The sequence below is a fragment of the Phacochoerus africanus genome, chromosome 2, assembly GCF_016906955.1.
Source record: "Phacochoerus africanus isolate WHEZ1 chromosome 2, ROS_Pafr_v1, whole genome shotgun sequence".
Taxonomy (NCBI): Eukaryota; Metazoa; Chordata; class Mammalia; order Artiodactyla; family Suidae; genus Phacochoerus; species Phacochoerus africanus.
Genome location: NC_062545.1, coordinates 98,311,098 through 98,334,099, shown reverse-complemented (window position 1 = coordinate 98,334,099; position 23,002 = coordinate 98,311,098). Strand labels below are relative to the sequence as shown.

General features: G+C 43.7%; 1 protein-coding gene across 2 annotated transcripts in view; it reads left to right on the top strand.

Moving 5' to 3' along the window:
• LOXHD1 (lipoxygenase homology PLAT domains 1) overlaps positions 1–23,002 on the top strand; it is a 202,333-nt gene that overhangs the window by 33,884 nt on the left and 145,447 nt on the right. For both annotated transcript variants that reach the window (XM_047769423.1, XM_047769422.1), the window contains exons 5-6: positions 9,549–9,647; positions 16,603–16,751. In XM_047769423.1, the coding sequence (XP_047625379.1) occupies positions 9,549–9,647; positions 16,603–16,751 (248 nt within the window). The remainder of the gene's footprint in view (positions 1–9,548; positions 9,648–16,602; positions 16,752–23,002) is intronic.

The following is a 23,002-nucleotide window of genomic DNA, read 5'->3' as shown; positions in this document are numbered from 1 at the left end:
TCCTTCAGGTGTATTTTATAGGTTGGCAGGAGTTCTCAACAGCTTCTTCTGTACTACAGAGGGCTTGACTTATCCAAGTATTGAGTTTAGATGACTTTGGTATTTAGTTTTCAATTACAGGGAAAAAATATGGCTGTTGTAAAAAATTTGAAAATACAGATAAGCAAGAAAAAGAGGAAAATCTTCCATAAAACTATTACCCAACAATGACAATAGCTAATATTTACTGAGCATTTACTCAGTGTCAGGCATCATTCTTATCTATCAGTGCCTATCTGTCTGTCTATCTATCTATCATCTATCTATCCATCCATCCATCTAGCTAATCTTTACAACAACCCCATAAGGGAGGTATGATTATTATTGCCATTTTACAGATGGTGGAAACAGAGGCACAAAGAGGTTAAGTAATTTGCTGCTAAGCGATGGAGCCAAAAATAAACTCAGAGCCTTGAACATAATCACCATGAAGACAGTCTTAGGAGTTCCCGATATGGCACAGTGGAAATGAATCCTACTAAGAACCATGAGGTTGGGGGTTCGATCCCTGGCCTCACTGCTCAGAGGGTTAAGGATCCAGTGTTGCTGTGAGCTGTGGTGTAGGTTGCAGATGTGGCTAAGATCCTGCGTTGCTGTGGCTGTGGTGTAGGCCTGTGGCTACAGATCCGACCCCCAGCCTGGGAACCTCCATATGCTGCAGGAGCGGCCCTAAAAAGACAAAAAAAAAAAAAAAAGGCAGTCTTAGAGACACCTCTGTTAACAATTTGGTAAATTTTCTTCCTGTTCTTTTTTTGTGCATGAATGTATTAAACATTACATATTGATGAAAAAAATGGTATTATATTATAGTCAACGCTGCACACTTAGGTTTTTTTTAAACTAAATACTATATTGAATAATCTTATAAACAGTTACTTTAATGGCTGCGTAGTATTCCATAAATAAGTGAATACCATAATTCACCCCAGGAATCCCCCATTTTGGATAATTTTTAAGTCGTTCTCAATATTTTGTTATTATTAACAGTGCTGTGTGAGACATCTTTTTAGGTAATCTATGAACACAGTTCATGCTGGAAATCCCAGCATAAACTAATTGTTATGCACAGACATTGACTTCTTGGCTCAAGGGGTTTGCTGAATGCTAAGTCTTTTGACACATATTACTTACCTCCAGCAGTAGCTGGGAAGGGCTGGCTGTGGGAAGATAAACTCCAGCTGTGGGGTGGAATCTGAGTTGGAAAGAGATGAAATGGAGCCACAATTGAGAGGGCATGGATGGGAGGAAAGGACCTTCTGCAGAGCAGCAGGAGTAGGCAAGTGAGCAGCTAGAGGCAGGGCATGTGGAAATAATGTGTGCATGGCAGGGGGACCTTGGCAATGAAGGAAGTGAGGGTGAAGAGGAGTAAAAGCTTATCTACTCCATACTACTTTTTTTTTGTCTTTTTTTTTTTTTTTTTTTTTTTAGGGCCAATGCCAGATCCTTAACCCACTGAGTGAGGCCAGGGATCAAACCTGTGTCCTCATGGATGCTGGTCGGGTTTGATAATTGCTGAGCCACAACAGGAACTCCTCTACTCCATACTGTTAAAACACCTGGTACTCTTAGGCTGACATCACAGTTTCTTAGGACATATACAAGCTGCATATTTATTTGACGGTGATGAAAGAAGCAGAGTGTTTTTTCTTGATGACCTCCTAGGAGCAACTATTAAAGACTACATGATGTTTAATGTTGTTGTGTAACCGGCTTAGCTGAGTTCAACCCATAACCTGGGTTCTAGCATGTGTTAAGTGCCAAATAAATGATACAGATGCCAGAAGTTCTGGAATGGAGCGCTGGGGGCTTGGGAGGCAGGGCACTTGGGGAGAAGCTGGACCCAGCAGCTCAGAGAGAGCCTTCTTGTCTGGATTCCATGAGTCCAGATCTGGGCTTCGACCCTTTCCAACTGTGAAAACTTTTAAGAATCTTTTTTTTTTGTCTTTTTTTTTTTGCTATTTCTTTTGGCCACTTCTGCAGCATATGGAGGTTCCCAGGCTAGGGGTCGAATTGTAGCTGTAGCCACTGGCCTACACCAGAGCCACAGCAACGCGGGATCCGAGCCGCGTCTGCAACATATACCACAGCTCACGGCAACGCCGGATCGTTAACCCACTGAGCAAGGGCAGGGACCGAACCCGAAATCTCATGGTTCCTAGTCGGATTCGTTAACCACTGCGCCACGACGGGAACTCCACTTTTAAGAATCTTAACCTTCTGCTGCCATTGATTACTTCATCAGCAAATGGTAACAATAGTTATTACACAAGATAAGAAAGTGTACTAGCCCACAGTAGTCCTCAGCAAGCACTGGAGGCTCTTATTATCTTGATTAGTGAGTGTGTCATGTCTGCAAGGTCAGTGAGCTTGAGGGCATTCTAGAGAAGGCAGAGACCTTCCAGTCTTGTTTAAAGAATAGGGTGAATCTGGGTGAGAGATTCAGGCCTCTGGGCCCAAGGGAAGGAAGAGGAAGCCATCTGGGAGCAGCACAGGGGTGGGGGGGAGACAACGACTCACGTCCATAGACCTGAAAGTCCATTTATTGGTCAGTGGTCATGACCCAGCTCCCAGAATGGGAGCCACCCACCCCTGGGCCCTGTGGACCACGTCCTCCCCACACCTGTGCAGGCTTGAGTAGTTAGGGGTGTTCCCTTGGCTGGGGGAGACCATTCCTCCTGTCCCCCAGCCCAGGGCAGCCCCCCTGAATCTCTGTCTCTGTCTCTGCCAATTTCATCTCCTCCCACGCAGAGCCTGTGAGATCTCACTTCTGTCTCGTCCCGGCTCTTGGGGAGCGGAAGGGTTGGGTGTCAGGGTGTGAATGTGGCCGATTTGGTTGAAGGTGGGGTAAAATCAAGTCCAATCCTCCTCCTTCCTCCCCCCCGCATCTCACCTGCCAAAATACATAAAGCCACATTCTAATTAAACAGGATCTGGGGATGGATGAAAGGCAGGGGAAAGACACTCTATTCCGCCAGCTCATCATCAGCTCATTCATGATTCTCTGCTTCCTGAAAAAGCCTGGATCATGTGAGCTTCTCTGAGGCTCAAACCACGTTGGGCGTGGGATGGTCTCTTCCTTGGCAAGTGGGCCCGAGGCTTAGCTATGGGGTTTTTGCATGACTTCTGCCTTTGGGAACATGATGAGCAGCTCGCCAGCTCAGCTGTTCACGTGTCACCCAATTTGGGACTCCCCACCCCTCGGGGCTGTGCCTCCCCTCCCCCTGCCCCCAAGGTTGCTCTCTGGAGTTGCCTCCCCTCTATCACTGCTGTGTGCTGACTGTTATAGACAGAGTTCTAGGGAGGCTGTGGGGGCGGCTGGCACACCCGGCGGCACAGGAGGCAGCCTAGGGCCTGCTAATGCCTGCCTTTTCTGGAAGCCTACGCAGGCAGCTGCCGGCTGGTCTGCAGGGGACAGATTTCCTGTTTGGAAGGAGCAGGCTTGAGCCTCTGCCATGGGATGTGCAGAGGGAAAAAGGGCAGGGGCTAAGCTTGTATATCATCTGGGCAGGGCAAAAAGGACACAGACAATCCTATGCTGTGGCCTTGAGGCCACAGTCTGTCTTTAAGCCACAAATAACACTGTCTGTACAGGACCCCGGCTCAATGCTGTTCAGCTTCCGAAGGCACCATGTGATCAGCACCCTGATCTGTATCTCTTGCTGTATATTGTTCAGATCAATGATTCAAACAGTTTGTCCTCTTTGAGCTCACACTGGCCTTTAGTGGAAGGAGGCTACTACCTAAAAGGCAGGGTTGCTCGGTTCAGATGTTCAGGCTGTGCACTGCACAAGTGCAACTATGTAACCATAGAGGTTGTAGATTTGTGCATTTATTATTATTACTTTTTTTTAGGGCCATACCTGCAACATATGGAGGTTCCTAGGCTAGGGGTTGAACTGGAGCTGTAGCTGCTGGCCTATGCCACACCACAGCAATACTGGATCCGAGCTGTGTTTGCGACCTACACCATGGCTCGTGGCAACAATGGATCCTTAACCCACTGAGCGAGGCCAGGGATTGAACCTGCATCCTCAGGTTCATTTCCGCTGAGCCATGATGGGAACTCCTGTGCATTTATTACCACCGCGGTCCAACAGATGGCAGTAAAGTGTCTTGAGGAAGGGAATCCCTTTATCTAATTCGCACAAAGGCACTGTATGGGCTAATGGTAACCCTGCTGAAAGACTGGAGAGAAATCAGTTCTAGAGAGAATTTTATAACAGATAATTGTGCCGAATAGGTAAACCACAAGCCAATCCTAGGGCTGGGGTTGGGGCATCTCTAGTCCCTGTTTCTCCCATGCTTTGTCAGGAAGGGGGAGGAACTTACTAGCCCCTCTTCCCACTTGACCTTCTCCTCTCTTCCCATTTCTGCTCCTTGTCATCTCTCAACCAGGCAGTGAGCTAAAAGCACAATGTCTAAGGTTACAGAACTGGACCTGTCATCATCCTCATCTTCAGAAAACCCCAGACCAGGTCCCCTTCTCCATTGGATTCCGGAACATCAGGCTCAGCCAGGTCACACAGATTGTCGGGGAAGGGAAAAGCAGCCCCGCCTACCTACACTGAGCATGGATCATCCTCTTTTTAACCCCCTCCACCTCCACAGAGAAAGGGCAATAGTTCCCCAGTCTCAAAGCCCTGAGCCGCTTAGCTAGTGATTAAGATGTGCTGTGATTATCCTGCAACCCAGCAGCTGACACCCCCGCATCAGGCTGCTCCACTCTCATTCCAGGTCGCAGAGAGAAGAGCTGTGCAGTCGCCTGCCTAGAAACACACAGGACAGAGTCTGAGAGCAAAAGAGAAATAGGGCAGAGATGGCCAAGCTCTGCCTGCCATGTCTTTGTGCAGACCTTGAGCTTAGAAAGGCTTTCACATATTTAAAGGGTTGAAAGAAATTAAAACAAGACTGTTATTTCATGACGCAGGAAAGTTCTATGAAGTTCAAATGTCCAGAAGTAAAGTTTTCTTGGAACACAGTGGGGGCCCATTTGCTTACATAGTATTTACATTGTGTCGTGCATAGCTGCTTTGATGCTTCAGCAGTAGAGCTGAGTAGTTTCAACATAGGCCAATGGCCTACAAGGCTTAGAATATTTGTTATCTGGCACTTGTAGGAAAATGTTACTGACCCCTGGCTCAGAGCTTGAGAGCCCAGAGGCTATTGTGGAAATAGCCCTGGATTTGGAGACAAGAGACCTGGCTTTGAGCCCTGCTGGCAACATTGAGCAGCTCTGTGTCCTCAGCCAAGCCATCTTGTTCTCTGAGCCTGTTTTCTCATCTGTTAATGAGAATGTACCTGCTTAGCACGTAGGGCCCTTGCACTGATCTGATGCCATGAAGGACATGCAAGTGCCTTGTGAATTGCAAGGCCTTCGTGAAGGTTTAGTATGATTTGCCAGAGAAGGTGGTCATTCTTGGCCTCTTCTTTTTACCTTTCTTCTCATCATCTTGATACGGACTGCCTTGCTCCCCTGGCCTGTGGGATAGGGGTTTGTACCGGCCATTCCCCTTTCACTCTGGCTGAACCACGTACTATGACCAGAATGGCAGGTTTGTGCTTGTTGAAACTCTGATCACAGGAAATTTATGGCTCTCATATGACCACTTAGGAGGAAGGCTTGCTGCACTGTGCTGGCCTTTGTCAACTGAGAGAGAATGATGCCCTTCCCCTCAACCTTTTTTTCTTTTTATGGCCAAACCCGTGGCGTATGGAAGTTCCCAGGCTAGGGGTGGAATCAGAGCTGCAGCTAAGGCCTGCACCACAGCCACAGCAACATTGGATCTGAGTCACATCTGTGACCTACACTGCAACTTGCAGCAACGCCAGATCCTTAACCCACTGAGTGAAGCCAGGGATCGAACCCACATCCTCACAGAGACAGTGCCGGGTCCTTAACCTGCTGAGCCACAATGGGAACTCTGAATGAAGCCCTTTTTAAGTTCAGCCTCATTCTTTCAGCAATATATTCACTTCATCACAATTTATTATGGGCACTGGCCTCGTTTGGAAAATGGCAAATTGGATACTATTCGGCTCTCCTTGAAGAGGAAGTATGGAGAAAAGGAGAGAGAAGAGTAATAACAGCCTCATTGTCTGTCTATGGGGCCTTTTAAAGAGTGAATTTAAAAGCCAGTTCTTGGAGTTCCTGTCATGGCTCAGTGGTTAAGGAATCTGACTAGCATCCATGAGGACACAGGTTTGATCCCTGGCCTTGCTCAGTGGGTTAAGGATCTGGTGTTGCCGTGAGCTGTGGTGTAGCTTGCAGACATGGATCCTGTGTGGCTATGGCTGTGGCTATGTTGTAGGCCAGCTGCTATAGCTCTGATTTGAACCCTAGCCTGGGAACCTCCATATGCCGCGGGTGCGGCACTAAAAAGCAAATAAAATAAATAAAAGGCAGTTCTTGGCCCACCTCAGTGTGATCAGAGATCATCTGATACAGGGCACCCTGCTCTCCACACAGTCAACTACTTGAGGACCCAGCGCCCCATCTTGCTAGAAAGTTTAGAAGACAGTCTAGCTGGAATCAACTTCCTCCTGCATTCTGTTCATCTGACTCCTTGACCCCTGAACATGGGTCCCTTGTCGCCTTACCTGGAAGAGCCTGGAAGCTCTGTCCAGCCTATTGGTCCCTGACCCTTGGCTTGGTGCCCGTGTTGCCTCCCTTGGGCCCTGGTACTCTGCTTCTCTGAACTTTCCCAGGATGAGGATGCTGTGTGTTCCCAAAGCCCCATGTGGGCTTCTGCTTCCCAGGACCCATCTGCAGGGCTTTCAGTATCTCTCCCATCCTCTGAGACGCTTCCTTGTTCTCCTGGGCTGCCTTTCCTCGTCAGATGTCATGGAATTGCAGATTGAAGAGGATCCTTAGTGTTCTCACATCCCTCACCTCTGCCATCTGCCTCCCCACCCTGAGCATCCCGACAGATGGCTCCCCACCAACGTACTTGGCACAGAGTAACTGCTTAGGTGTCACTGGTGATGGGAACTCACTTCCGCCAAGGGCTTCCCAGGCATTTGTTGGATAGCCCTAGATACTAGGTGAGCTAAAATATCCCTCCTTAGAATTCAACCCACTAATTCAAATGTTGCCTTCTGGAAGGATTCAGAGTATCTGTTACTCCTTCCACAAATACTTCCTAGCCCCCTCATACTTTCTTCTACCTCACAGTGCCCCGTTCTCTCTGGGGTCCTGTTGCCCCTCTGACTGACGGATATTCAGCAGTGGCCTTTATGAACCTTTCCTGATCCCCATGCACTACTGGCTAAGGGCATTTTGCCACCCTGTAGAGGGGACTTGCATCTGTGTGAAGCGAGACCTGGACTGCACCTGAGAAAGGGCTTGCACCAAAATGAGTGGTCCTCAGAGGACCTGCCAGGCAGGGGAAGAAAGAACCATCACCACTCTCCCCCCACTCCCCCTGTGCCCTGCAGGAGGCCTCTGCACCTTGGAGGATGACCCACATAATAAAGTGTCTCTGGGAGGGAACCTGGAAAGTCTGCCTTGTTAACGAGCTCCCCAAGGAGCCTGAATGTGGCCCAAGTTTCAAGCCACTGAGCTGGGGTTTGCCTGGTCTGGCCTCTTCTGAAGGCCCTGGTTCTGTGTGGTCTCAGAAGAATCTTCGTGGTGAAGCAAGAGGGGGAGGGAATCTGAGAATGACTGTCCTACAGGAGGCTTCAGTTGGGGACAAGGATTGAGGATCTTCCCTCCCCCTGGATGGTAAAGATCGAAGAGAGAAAGAGAAGGCAACACTCCCTCTTGGCTCAAGGTTCTTGGCAGGTCAGAGAACCTGCCTCATGGCTGGAGTGTCCTTGGTGGGTTCCCTGCAGGATTCTGCACTGGCTCATCTCTAGAGGGCAGCCCTGTGCTGTTGGACAGGACTTGAGATGGGAAGGGATGAGATTAGTTTTTTTCTCCTCTCCCTATCTCAGTCCTTTACCTTGAGCAACTTCCCAGAACTTTGAGCTTTAGGAAATTCAATTCAATTTGCTTTTCAATGCACTCAGTGAGATTCAGTATGTGCCCAGCACTGTGCTGGAGAGGCCATATGAGAAAAGGAAGTTCTCCCAGTTCTTTTAAGTTCTTGAGAACTTAGAAGTCTCACCTGCATGAAACAGCAAACACCACAAGGAGTAGATGGTGAAACTTGGAAATTATCGACATGGACAACATGGCAGAGCCAATGATCACCGAGGAGAAAGAGCCCTGGGGGACTGGAGCATCAGGGAAGGCTCTAGGGAGGATATAGGCAAAGGGAATGGCTTCTGGGCCTCAAATAAACTATGGAGAACAGCTTGGAGATACCTTAGAAATCTATACATAGAACTTCCATATGACCCCACAATCCCACTCTTGGGCATCTATCCGGACAAAACTCTACTTAAAAGAGACACGTGCACCCACATGTTCATTGCAGCACTATTCACAATAGCCAAGACATGGAAACAACCCAAATGTCCATTGACAGATGATTGGATTCGGAAGATGTGGTATATATACACAATGGAATACTACTCAGCCATAAAAAAGAATGACATAATGCCATTTGAAGCAACATGGATGAAACTAGAGAATCTCATACTGAGTGAAATGAGCCAGATAAACTGGTGTAATTTTTATCAGCTTCACATACTGGGCATAAGACATCTGAAAAAAATAGAAGATTTTGATATAGGAAAAAATAGAAATCTACTGCAAGAAGAGGAAAAGGAAAAGAAAGGTGCCTCAGCCCTTAGAATTGTTGACACTCAAAGAAAGTTTGGAGAAATCTCACTTTCACACTACGTAGCAACTCCTATCTTTTGCTCCCCACAAAGGGCAGGCTCCAACTGGGGAGACCTGGGCAGGACTCATCATGTTGTCAAGTTTACATTGAACCCCATGCCCCCTTGAGGCCATTGCCAAGGCTGAGGCATTTTGGGGTTACAGAGAATGGATTTCTGTTCAGTGAATGGAGCAAAGATACAGGAAGCAGATACAGGTCTTTAAATGAAGTAATGCCTAAACATGCATTGTTTGCTGGCTTTTGGTTCCTCTGGTCTTTACATTGGTTATGGCCTTGGCAATTTACATATAAATTTGATTTTCATTTGCATAATCAATTTTCCCCAATGAATTTTCACACTATGATGTAGTGTAGAGGACAGATCGAGGAAGACAGAGTAGAGGCTGAGGGCCCAGCTGAAGTAATTTCAGTGTCCCAGGGAGATATGCTGGTGGGTTGGTTCAGGGTGGCATCTTGCATTTGGGTTGATTCATGCATCCGAAAGCAGTATGTTAGTAAATGAAAACATAAGTCCCCTCTACCTCTGATTCGTGCTATGCATGAAGTTTAGCAGTTACCACTTGGAACCAACATCAGGTGACTTATGTCTTGTTCGGTTTTTGTTACTATAAACAACATTCCATGCATTGGTGGAGGAAAGGGTGGATGGTGGGGTAGCTTTGGGGCCTCTGTTCTCTCCTTAGGACCCAAACGAGCTGCAGCTTTCTCTGTGTTCATTTCCAGGTAACAAGTACGAAGTCAAGGTCTACACTGGTGACGTCATTGGGTCAGGGACCGATGCCGATGTCTTCATCAACATATTTGGAGAGTACGGAGACACGGGTAATGGCTTTGAAATCCTCTCTTCACAAGCCATGCCAAGAACTGCTTCTTAAGTGGACTGTTTCCCACCCTCCTTGCAGAGGAAGGCCCTTCCAGTCTCATCTAGGCTCATCTGTTGAGCAGCTTTCTTTATCTTGCGATTTGGTTTGTCATGGCCATCCCTGGGCAACAAGGTGCCCACCCTGTCCATTTATTTAAGAGCAAGATGTGCTTGGTTTAGGGGCTGATTTAGAGTCATCCTGCATCCTAGATCAGACCCAAGCTCCACATCTCCAGGGGACCCCTTCTTACCTACTCTCCGTCTGTCTAAGCTCCATGCCCATCTTGAATTATATTTGGGGATGTGACTGGACATGGCCTGATTCAATGCAGTGGTTTGGGGTAGAAGAGAATGGGGCCCAGGGATAGAATTAGATGTGGCCTCATAGGTGGAGAGGAACTAAGGGCATAGACACAGCCACAGGTGTTGGGAGAACGTTCAGGCCAGCAGAACTTTGACAGGTGGTTCTCTCCGGCTTCTGCCAATTTAAGGGACTAGTATAGGAGTCAGAAAAACTACAGAAACATGAACTTGGAACACGACATATTAAATAATTAAAAATGCATTGCTGGGATTATAAGAAAAAAGAGAAATCTCCAGGTGTCAGAAATGAAGAGGAAACTTAAAACCAAAGTATTAGCTTTGAATTGATACTGTGGATCTTGGAAGAAAGGAACTGTCGTGTTCAGCAATCTACAGGATGGATTTCCATACATATTTGGGGTCAGAAAATGAGATCTTGGCTCTGTAGGAGGCAAGATATGCAAAAAATCAGAGCCACACATAAACCCAGAATCCCAGAAGATTCACAGGAACATCTGCAGTGAAAGAAGAAAATAGGAAAAAACTGCTCATCAGGACAGTAAACTTATGCCTGTAAGAATTCTAGATTAAAGACAATTGCTGAGAAATTGGTACCTTATAGGCTTACACTCATGTGGGCTTGAGGTCTAATTTTATATTACAAGTATGATTTGGGGACCCTCTCCCTCAGGGACAGAAATTTGATTTCATGTCAATAATAGACTTTGGTGCTTGGCAGAAGTATTTGCAAGACAAAATGCTGGAGCTTCCCACAGATAAAATGCTGGAGAGAAGTTCACTTTCCAAAACTACAAAGCACACAAGGACACAGTCTACCTTGACTAAACATCAATAGATGTAACAAACAATAATGTTAAATCATCCAGAACTTTGGATAAAGTAATCTGAGAAAGGCTATAACTTAAATAAGTATGTTTAAATTGACTATAGACCTGAAAGAAACAATTGAGAAAAATAACTAGGCACTATGAAAAATATTGCAAAGAGAAATATAGGAAATGAAAATAAAGTTGCTAAATATAAATGGTCAATCAGTTAAACAACATAATCAGAAACAGTTGAATAGAGAATTAGTGAAGTGTTAAATAAATATGAACAAAATATGCAGACGTAGCAGAGACATAAAAGGTTGGAAAATATCAGGAAGACATGAGACAGTGGAGAGAATAAGTTCTGACATGTTGAATAGGAGTTTCAGAAAGAGAATATGTAGAATAGATGAGAGGGACTATTGGAAGAGATAAGGGCTGATCACTTTTTTTTTCAGAATTAAGCAGAGATATGAACCTTCAGATTAAAGTAACAAAAGTCATTGATCAGGAGAAATAAAAACAGATCCACATTTAGATACATTGTGGTGAAGCCAAAGGCCAAGAGAAAGCTCTTAGAAGTAACCAGATTTGGTGGAGTATCTTCTACAAAAAACAATAATTAGATTGACAGCTAATTCCTATCAGCAACCTATAGAGGATATAAGTTCATGGAATATCTTCAATCCTCTGAGCAAGGATATAGCTCAACCTAGAATTCTATATGCAACTATGTTATCATTCTAGAGGGAGGGCAAAATGAACAAATTTCCATGTAAACAAAACAAATGAATTTCCATGTAAAAAAGAGAAACAAAGGTCCACTCATAGACCTATGCTTAAATAACCACTGAGTACTTCAAGAAAAAGGAGACTGTAGCCAGAAAAAAGGAGTGAGATGTAAGAAGCAACGTTAGCAAAAATGTAATAATTACATAACAAATTTAAGCAAGCATTAACTATACAGAACAATATTAATGATGACTCTTATCAAGACATGAGGAAATGTGGACCCAAGACACTAAAAGATACTAACCACTGAGAAAGAAAGGAGACAGTGAGAGCTAAAACATAATAAAGTTCTTGGTTCCAATGCATTCCCTGACCCTTGAGTAGAGATATCATTCATTTTAGATTTTAGTAAGTCAAGTGTGCATATTAAAATTGTAAAATAGCCACCTATAAATAGAAATGTATAATTTCCAAACCAGAGGAAATAAAAGAGAATATAGACTCAAACAATCCAACAGAGGACAGGAAATGAGGAAAGAAAAATCATGGCTAATAGCAAAAAAAAAAAAAATGTATAAATAATGCAATAAATAGAAATAAACTAAACTCATCAGTTAAAGAAGAAATATTCTCATATTAAATTAAAAAAATAAAATCCAGCTTAAATATATGATACAGAAAAGACTACATCAGGAACACATCAACAACAGTCAAGAAGCTGGTATAGCTATATTAATATCCATCAAATTAAATTTTAAGAAAAGCACTTCATTAGAAGTAAGTATATTAGACAATGACACAAAGAAAAATTAACCTGGAAGATATAATAATTCTAAATTTGTGTAGATTTAACAACGTATTTTCAAAATATGTGAAGCAAAAATTAACAAAATCCTTGGTGGAAGATTTTAATACAACACTCTCCCTTTCTCTCTCTCTATTTTATTTTATTTTTTTTATGACCACCCTGTGGCACATGGAAGTTCCCAGACTAGGGGTTGAATTGGAGCCACAGCTGCCAGCCTACACCACAGCGAGCCATGTCTGCAACCTATGCCACAGCTCACGGCAAAGCAGGATCCTACTGAGTGAGGTCAGGGATCAAACTTGCATCTTCTAGATACTAGTCAGTTTTGTTTCTGCTGAGCCGTAATGGGAACTCCAATACAACACTCTCAATAACTGTTAAGTCAAATGGATAATAATTTAGAATGGGTGCAGATTTTTAACAACACAGTTAATAACCTTGATCTAACAGAAACGTGGATTGCTGCATCAAACTTGTAGAGAATACACATTATTTTCAAGCACATAATGACCCCATACTTAACCACAAAGCAGGTTGTAACAAATGCAAATGAATCAGTAACACAGAGACAACCCTCTCAGTCAATAAAATCAGAAATTCCTACCTCTCACCCCATTTAGAAACAAAATTTAATTTTCATAAAGCAAATGATCATCTGTAAAATCCAGGAGAATTTAAAAATCATTAGAAACATTAAGAAAGTTTAAGAAAGGTGCTGGATACAAGAGTAACACACAAACTAATAAAGACAGCAAGCAAACATTTAACTTAAAATATATGATTTAGAAGTTCCCATTGTGGCTCAGCAGGTTAAGAACCCAACATTGTGTCCACGAGGATATGGTTTCAATCCCTGGAAAGCTGGGGTGTAAGTCCCAGATGTGGCTTGGATCTGTTATTGCTGCTGTTATGGTGTAGGCTGGCAGCTGCAGCTCTGATTCGATCCCTAGCCCAGGAACTTCCATATGCCACAGATATGACCCTAAAAAAAGCATAAATAAATAAATAATGATTTACAACAGCAATTATAAGATGTCTTAAGAAAAACTCTAAAAAGCATTCTGGAAAAAAAAATTTGTACCTGAGGATATAGAAGAATACCTAAATAAATGGAAAAATATATTATGCTTATGGATGAGAAAATACAAATTCATTAAGATGTCCAAATTTGGAGTTCCCATCGTGGCTCAGCAGAAACAAATCTGACTAGCATCCATGAGGACACAGGTTCGATCCCTGGCCTTGCTCAGTGGACTAAGGATCTGGCATTGCTGTGAGCTGCAATGTAGGTTGCAGATGCGACTTGGATCTCAGGTTGCTGTGGCTGTGGTGTAGGCTGGCAGTTACAGCTCTGATTGGATCCTTAGCCTGGGAACTTCCAGGTACCGCAAGTGTGGACCTAAAAAGACAAAAACAAACAAAAAGTTGTCCAAAATTTCAAGTTATTCTATAAATGCAATGCAATTTCAGTCAAATTCCCAAAAGGTAATATCCCACAGCTTAAGCTGCTATTAAAATTCATGTCCACAAACAGCTTATTTTGAATAATGAAAATAATGTCGACTATTAATATGAGAATATTTAACTTACCAGATATTGAAACATCACATTTCTAAAAATCAAAATAGCGTGATATAGATATAGATAGAAGGATAAACAAATACACCAATAGAATAAAGAGTCTATAGGAGTTCCCATCATGGCTCAGTGGTTAATGAATCCAACTGGGAACTATGAGGTTGCAGGTTCGATCCCTGGCCTCACACAGCTGGTTAAGAATCGGTGTTACTGTGAGCTGTGGTGTAGGTTGCAGATGGGGTTTGGATCCCGCATTACTGTAGCTCTGGCGTAGGCTGGTCGCTACAGCTCCAATTGGACCCCTAGCCTGGGAACCTCCATATGCCTTGGGTGCGGCCCTAGAAAAGACAAAAAAAAAAAAAAGACAAAAAAAAAGAGTCTATAAACACAGAGAGAGTAGCATTACAAATCAGAGAGAAAAGGATAGACTCTTAAGTTATGGGTGTTCAAACAATTGTCTAACCATATGAGAAAAGATAAAAGTAGATCCTTTACCTTTCAACATACACAAAAATAAGTTCCAGATGGGCTGGAGACTTAAATGTGCAAAAACAAACTATGACATTTTTAGAAGAAACTTTAAGAGAATGCCTTTTTTTAAAAAAAATTTCAATTTAGGATGGAATTTTTTTGAACAATTCACGAAAAGCACAAAGGGAAATATTGATAAAGTCCATTAAAACAAGAAAAAAAGTGTTTGATAAAAGCATAGACAAAGGAAATACAATAGGAAAATATAATAAAGTATATGAAAAGCAAAGCCTAAGTGGCCTATATATATGAACCAATCTCTCATATGTATACATATGGACATCTTTTCAAATAATCTCTCAATCTTTTCAAATAATTGATGGAATGCAAATTAAAACCATAATGAGACACCTTTGTACATATGCTGATACAAAATTTTAAATGCATGTGTTATGGGGAATGGGAACCCTCATGCACTGCTGGTGATAATTGATGTAGTACAACCATTCTGGAGGGCAATTTTGCAATACTTAATACATGGAGAATGAGCACACTTCAGGACCCAGCAACTCTAGGAATCTGTTCAGATCTAGTTTTTACAAATAGGCAGCAGAAGGTAGGTACAAAAGAGTCCATTTAAGTGCTATACACACTAGCAATCAACTAGAAACAACCCAAATGTACATCAGTAAAAGAATGTGTACATGATAGTGTTTTCTTTCTTTCCTTCCTTCTTTCTTTCTTTCTTTCTTTCTTTCTTTCTTTCTTTCTTTCTTTCTTTCTTTCTATTTCTTTCTTTCTTTCTTCTTTCTTTCTTTCTTTTTCTTTTTTTTTTTTTTTTATGGCTGCACCTGCGGCGTATGGAAGTTCTCAGGCTGGGGGTCGAGTTGGAGCTGCAGGTGCCACCTACACCACAGCCACTGGATCCAAGTTGCATCTGCACCCTAAGCTCTGGTTTGCAGCAGCATCAGATCTTAACTGACTGAGTGGGCCAGGGATCAAACCTGAATCCTCACAGACAACGTTGGGTTCTTAACCTGCTGAGCCACAGTGGGAACTCCATAATAGTGTTTTCTTCATTCAATGACTTTATACAGCAGTTGGACCAATTCTGTTCCTAGCACCAATAAAATAGTCTCCAAAGTGTGATATTAACTGAAGAAAGTAAGTTGCACAAGGATGTGTAAGGAGGCTATGATGATGGTTACAGGAACAGTAGTGACAGCCCCAGTCCGTAACATAGCACTAACCATGCTCCAGCCTGCCCTAAGGGGGCTTTGTGCACATCAATTCAGTTAATCCTCACAATAGTACTTAGGGGGCGGTGCCATTGTCATCTCAAGGCAAGGAACTTGACACAGAGTGATGTACACTATGATGTTATTTATGAAACATTCTAAGGCATGTAAGAATAGTATACTTTATGGATACATACCTGTGCAAACAAAAATTCACGGGAAGAATGGATACCAACTGACCATAGTATTTGTTTGGGGGAGAGGGTAGATGGGGGAAGGGATGGATGTGAGGCTTCAGACCTGTCATTGTTTTGTTTTAAAAAAGAGAAAGGGGAGTTCCCTGGTGGCTCAGTGAATTAAGGATCCAGCATTTTCACTGCTGTGGCTCTGGTTGCTACTCTGGTGCAGATTTGATCCCTGGCCTGGGAATTTTTGCATGCCTCAGGTATGGCCAAAAAGAAAAAAAAGAAAAAAAAGAAAGGCCTAAGGAAATTATACATGTTAATATCTGTTATACCTCTTACCTCTGGGTGTCTAATATTATTATTTTTTCTTTTTTGGCTGCCCTGAGGCATATGGAGTTCCTGGGCCAAGGGTCAGATCCAAGTCACAGTTGTGACCTACACCATAGCTGTGGCAACACCAGCTCCTTTAACCCACCGCTCTGGGCTGGGGATTGAACCTGCATCCTGGTGCTGCAGGGATACCACCCAGCCTGTTGTCCCCCAGCGGGAACTCCAATAAACTCTTAATTTTTAGAGTCGTTTTAGGTTCGCACCAAAATTGAGTCCGAATATGGAGAGTTGCCTGCACACCGCGTGTCCCCACCCACACAACCTCCCACTGTGCTGACTTTTGAGGCCATCCTCCCGTGGGCGGTGCATTAAAGTTTGGAGCTGGTTCTCTCTCCCTGTCTGGTCTCCTTTGTAACTTTCTCATGGGTCTGTGCCTACAGGCGAGAGGAGGCTGGAGAATGAAAAGGACAACTTTGAAAAGGGAGCTGAAGACAAATTCATGTTGGATGCCCCCGATCTGGGGCAGCTCATGAAGATCAATGTTGGCCACAACAACAAGGGAGGGTCTGCAGGCTGGTTCCTGTCCAAGGTGGGTTCAGCCACCTGTCGGTGGTCCCTTGGACTAGGGGGGAAGGATTCTGGCTCTTCAGAGGTTATATTTCAGCCCTCACTTCCCTCTTTACATCTGTCTGTCTCCACTCTTCTACCTAAGTTTCCTGGCCAAGCACGCTGCTCTCTCCAAAACCTTCAAAAACTTTGCGAATTTTACCACTCCCCTGGAAAGCCCATTGTTACCACACTTCACCTTTCTAGAAAATCGACTTTTTTTTTTTAACGTTTTAGGGCTGCACTCTTGGCATATGTAAATTCCCTGGCTAGAGGTTGAGTTGGAGCTATAGCTGCCCGCCTACACCACACCTACAGCCACAATAACACCAGATCCAATCTGCGTCTGTGACCTACACCACAGCTCACGGCAACACCGGATCCATAACGTGCTGAGCAGGGCCAGGGATCTAACCCACATCCTCATGGTTACTTGTCAGGTTCGTTACCACTGAGCCACAAAGGGAATTCCCTAGAAAGCCTACTTGTTACCACCCTCCTAGAAAGCCCGTTTCTCTCATCCGAACCCAGCCAGGGTCTGATCATTCTTCAAGTCTCTTCCATGAATTGTTCCCTGACTCTGGCCACCAGAACCTCTCCCTCCCATGAATATTTATAACCCTGCTTGCTTGTGGCATCCATTTCACTCTAATCACAAGCTTTACTTATGACTTATCTTGGGCTGCTGTTTTATACCTCAAATTTCTGGGTCTTGGGTCCCTGTAATCTTACTTACCCGGGGCAAAGTTAAGAATCAAGAAGAAAGTGGGAGCTCCCTTTGTGGCTCAGTGGTAACAAACCCGACTAGTATCCATGAGGATGTAGGTTTGATCCCTGGCCTCGCTCAGTGGGTTAAGGATCCGGCATTGCCGTGAGCCGTGGTGTAGGTTGCAGATGTGGCTTGGATTTGGTATGGCTGTGGCTGTGGCTGTGGCTTGCAGCTGCAGCTCTAATTTGACTCCTAGCCTGGGAACCTCCATATGCCGCAGGTGTGGCCCTAAAAAAGGGGGGGGGGTGGATAAAAAGAAGAAGAAAGCAAAAAGACTTCTGAGAAGCTCAATCATATCTGACTCAGAGTTCATGAGAAAACTCATTCCCCTGTACCTGCCCTGATTTTGAAGGCAAGAACCCTCAGAGTCTAGTGCTTGCTTTAATCCCTTCTAGCAAATTCACTTCCTGTAATTTTAAGCCTGTAGCAGAAAAAGAGAAGGGAAAAGAGGCACTGTAATTGGTAGGGTTGTTGAGAAGTGTGATGGGGAATCAGAGAAGACATAAAAAACCAAAAGAATATTGAAAATTCATGGAAGTCTGAGGTCATTAAAAGTGGGTTACAAGCCCTTTGCATGGATTTTCCTCCATCATGAGGGTCTCCATCACAGATTGTTAGGAAAAGATGGATGTGTAATATATTTTTGAAAAATGTTTTGAAAAGATCTTACCGTTTAAAACAAATCCACTCAGATTGGTAACAATTCGACTATTTAGGATGAAGTTGTCTGATGCTTGAGCTTTTGTTTGTTATTCCTTAACTTCATTTGCCCTCGAGTCAGTTAGGACTGTATTTGGCTGCAAGCATCAGAAAACTGGAATGCAGCGTTATTCAATTGGGGGCTTATTTTTCTTATCTCACATTAAATCCAGATACAGTCAGATCAGGGCTGGTGCAGCCACTTTCTGAGACACCTGCTTTCTTGCTGTTACCATCCTCAACACAGCAGCTTTCATCCTCCAACTTGTCTCATTATCACATTATGGCTGCCGAAATCTCTAGACATCTTATCTGTGCTCCAGGTATGAAGGAAAAGGAAAACCAAAGGGGGAAGTTTTTTTTTTTTTTTTTTTCTGGCAAGCCTTGCTTTATTTTCAGAGAAACAAAAGTCCTCCTAGGAATACCTGCCTACATTTCATTGGCCAGAAATGTATCATGTGGCCACCCTAGCTGGAATGGAAACTGGAACTTCAAGTAGGTTTTCCAGCACTTATGGTAGAACTAGGCTAAGAAGGTGATTGGAAAGGGTGTTGAGTGAGCATCCTTAAGTGCCTGCTAAACATCTTTCTGTTAATAGCCTGCAAGTTCCTTGAGGGCACTTCCCCAGCTCTTGCCCATGGAACCAAGTGAATGGCCAAGTTTCCTTTGAAATGAGGGGATGTGCCTGGCTCAAGCACAGCCAGCCTGATGCTGGATGGGGTTCCAGGAGGTTAAGTGAAGCTGCTGCTTGAATTGGAAAAGAAATGAGGTAGGAGTCCAGAACCCTGCCCAATGGGCAGGCAGAGGTGTTTCTTCAGGGCAGAGGAAAGAGAGGAGACATGCATGTTTTAGAACCTCAGCCAGGATGGGGCACAGAGCAGGTACCCTGAAACTCAGTTCCTTCACCCTGGGAAGGAAGACAGTCTGAATAAAAACAGATTATAGTGGAGGGAGCTGCAAAGTGCACTCCAGGTCCTCAGGGTTGCCTTGACACAGTCTTTGCTCTTGCATCTTGTGAGGGAGGCTTCCTTCTTCATCACTTGGGCCCTCTCCCGCTGTGCTCTCAGAAGCTTTCATGAAGGAGGAAGCAGGTTCGTATAGCAAGACAGGCCTTTTTGTCATCTACACGCTCAAAGGAAAGGGCAGCTTGGTAAGGTGTGAAATCTGTGGATGAGAACATTTTTATTTAAAAAAAAAAACATTGTAAATCTTGTTCCATTATCTTTTGAAATTTGATGTCAAGGCCAAGCAGACTTTGTTTCTTTCTGGACAATCTGTTTTATGGTTTTTGTTTTTTGTTTTTTTTTTTTTCCAGTCAGGATGCTTGTACGATTTTTTCCTTTTTCTTTATAATTCAAAAGTCTTGCTGGCAGGTCTCTGCTAGTTCATTCACCTCCATTCCCCTCCCCTCCCCTTTCCGCCTCCTTCCTTTCTTCCTTCCTTCTTTCCTTCATTTGTTTTTAACTTCTCTGGAACATGATAAGTCTTTTCTAGGATGCTTAGGATCTCCCTTCCTTCCTTCCTTCCTTCCTTCCTTCCTTCCCTCCCTCCCTCCCTCCCTCCCTCCCTCCCTCCCTCCCTCCCTCCCTCCTCCTTCTTTCTTTCTTTCTTTCTTTCTTTCTTTCTTTCTTTCTTTCTTTCTTTCTTTCTTTCTTTCTTTCTTTCTTTCTTTCTTTCCTTCCTTCTTTCTTTCTTTTCTTATAGATTCTTCTGATCTCTTCTTCAGGAACACTAGTTATCCATTTATTGGCTCTCCATTCTCTGCTCTCAACCTCCTTTTTATTCCTTGCATCTCTATTTTCTTTGCATTCCATAAGAACTTGTAAAATTCCCCCCACTTCATTATTGATTTACTTTTTCATATCATCAGTTCCATTTCTTTCTCTTATTAATGTGCATTTTAATTATTTTTTTTGTCTGTTTGTTTGTTTTTTAGGGCCACACTTGTGGCATATGGAGTTTCCCAGGCTAGGGGTCAAATCGGAGCTGCAGCTGCCTGGCCTACACCACAGCCACGGCAACACCAGATCCGAGCCAAATCTTCGACCTACACCACAGCTCACAGCAGTGCTGGATCATTGGCCCACTGGGAAAGGCCAAGGATTGAACTTGTGTCCTCATGGATACTAGTTGGATTCATTTCTGCTACACCACAACGGGAGCTTCCTAATTCTTAATACTTCTAATTATTTTTTCTTCTTACAAAAGTAGAATGTATTCATTGTAAAAAGTTTAGGAAATACAAATAAGCTAAAATAAAATAATCTAAACCACCATAATTTCACCACACAAAGATAACCAGTGTTCGTGTTTTGATACATATCTTCCAGACATTTTTCTGTGAATTAATACACAGTCATTTTAAAATAATGGGGTCATAATAAACAGAATGGTTTACAAACTGCTTTACTTTAACTTTGAAATGTAACATGCGTATTTCCCCATGTTTTTAAAACAGAATAACATTGATATTTCACAATGTAATTTTTAATGACTACATAATGATATTTCATTGCCCAGATATCCATGCATTATTAAACCAATTCACCTTTATTGAACATTTCAATTTTTTTCCTCAAAATTATTGGTAACTGTAAATAGTGCTGTGACACACATTCTTGTAGCTTATCTTTATGTATATCTATGATTATTTCCTACAATTAGTTCCTAGGACCTGGTTAAAGGGCATGAAAAGTTGTAAAAACTTTGATGTATTTGCTGCTGTGTAGTTTTGCCTTTTTGATACCTTTCCTTATATAATTTGGTTCTGGTTCTGTTTTGTTTTGTTTTTTTCCTTTCTATATTTTTCTTTTTAGGGCTGCCCTGTCGCATATGGAGGTTCCCAGGCTAGGGGTTGAATTGGAGCTGCAGCTGCCATCCTAAACCACAGCCACAGCAATGCCAGATCTGAGCTGCACCTGTGACCTACACCACAGCTTGTGGCAATGCTGATTTCTTACCCACTGAAAGAGGCCAAGGATCAAACGTGCACCTTCATGGATACTAGTCAGGTTCTTAACCCACTGAGCCACAATGGGAACTCCCTGGATCTCTTTTCGTAACATCTTATTGCTTTCCACTGGAGCCCTTTTTTTCCTAAAAGACCACATCTTCTTATGTCTACTAAGCATACTGGTTTCTTGAATTCTTTTTCTGCATCCTTTATTCAGTCCTTTCCAGAGTTCAGCTCTTCTTCCCATTCTTCAGAATGATATTTCCTCCCTTCCTCTCGCCTACTCTTTCTCCTTCCTCTCCTTCTTTTTCTCTTCTTACTCTTTGCTAGTCATACAGTATTTTAAACCACAGGCCAAGCAAGCTGCTTTCAGTGTGAGGTTGGTTATTTTCTTTGAGGCCAGATTATGTGCAGGGGAGAGTTCAGGGATCCTCACCTGAAGCAGATCCTCACCTATACTCCAATGCCAAGGTGGGTGTCCCTCTGAGGGTTCACTAGCTTCTGAAGAATTCCTAACTTTAATTAAGTTAAAGCCAAACCACAATGTCCCCTGGGGACAAGACGTAAAAATAATTCAAGCACTTTATAGGTCAGTATACCTGGATTTATTGGATATTTTCCTGAAAGAAGGATTATGATGATAAAAGAGGAAGGAGGGTCTTAGGTACCAGGGGGTGGGGTGGGGGAGGGGCAAGCTGAAAACCAGAGGCTAGGGGAACCGCTGGCCACCTCTCATCACTTCACAATGCATAGCCAGCCCTAACCTCCTGCCTCCTCCAACTGGCTGCCTCTCCTCAACTCATTCTGGTTGACTTGCTTGTCTGCACTTCCCCAGAAACACCAGTTGAATGGATTCTTAACTTGGCTGTGTTTCCAGATTTGACACTTGTCCATTAAGTGGTCCCATTCTCAAAACCACCAGGCTAGTTGCCTTGGACGCACTCAGCAACTGCTCCTTTGGTATTTATGTGAGGGCTTGGTGGGATAAGTCTGAAAGCTGGTATAATTAACTCCTCAATAGATTGTCTCCCTCCTTTTCTTCCTTTGTTGGTTGCTCATGTGTGTTCCTCAGCCCCAGCTGGTGGCCTGAGGGTGACCAATAACCCCTGTCCCCGCTCTTCGTCCCCTCCCCCAGGCTTTGCATGTGGCCTCCGTCCCCATGTCTGGCTAGCCCAACAGTTTGTGACTGACTCAAATGATCAATTCAGCTCAACAACCACCTCCAAAGAGCAACTGTCCCAAGATGGAACATCATGCTGCCAGTAGGCCTTCTGCTCCACTAGAGGACCTGCCTGAGGTCCCACAGCAATTCAGTGGCAGGGCTGGGACCTGCCCCAAGTCCTCTGGACTCTGAGTCTGGATTCTTTCCACTGTGCCAAGAATTAGCAAATCCAGAATCAGGAGTTCTCATTGTTACTTGTGGGTTAAGAATCTGACATAGTGTCCCTGAGGATGCAGGTTTGATCCCTGGCCTTGCTCAGTGGGTTAAGGCATTGCCACAAGCCAAGGCGTAGTTTGCAGATGTGGCTTGGATCTGGCATTGTTGTGGCTGTGGTGTAGGCTGGCAGCTGCAGCTCTGATTTGACCCCTCGCTTGAGAACTTCCTATTCCACAGGTGTGGCCCTGAAAAGACCAAAAAAAAAAAAAAAAAAAAAAAAGGAAAGAATGAAAGAAAGGGAGGAAGGAAGAGAGAAAGAAAGAAAGGAAGGAAATCCAGATTCAGGTGGACTGCCTTCTACATGCTGACATCTCCGTGAACTGTGAGGGTAGTTGTCTTTCACTCTTGGAATCATGGCTGGCACACCAGTCCATG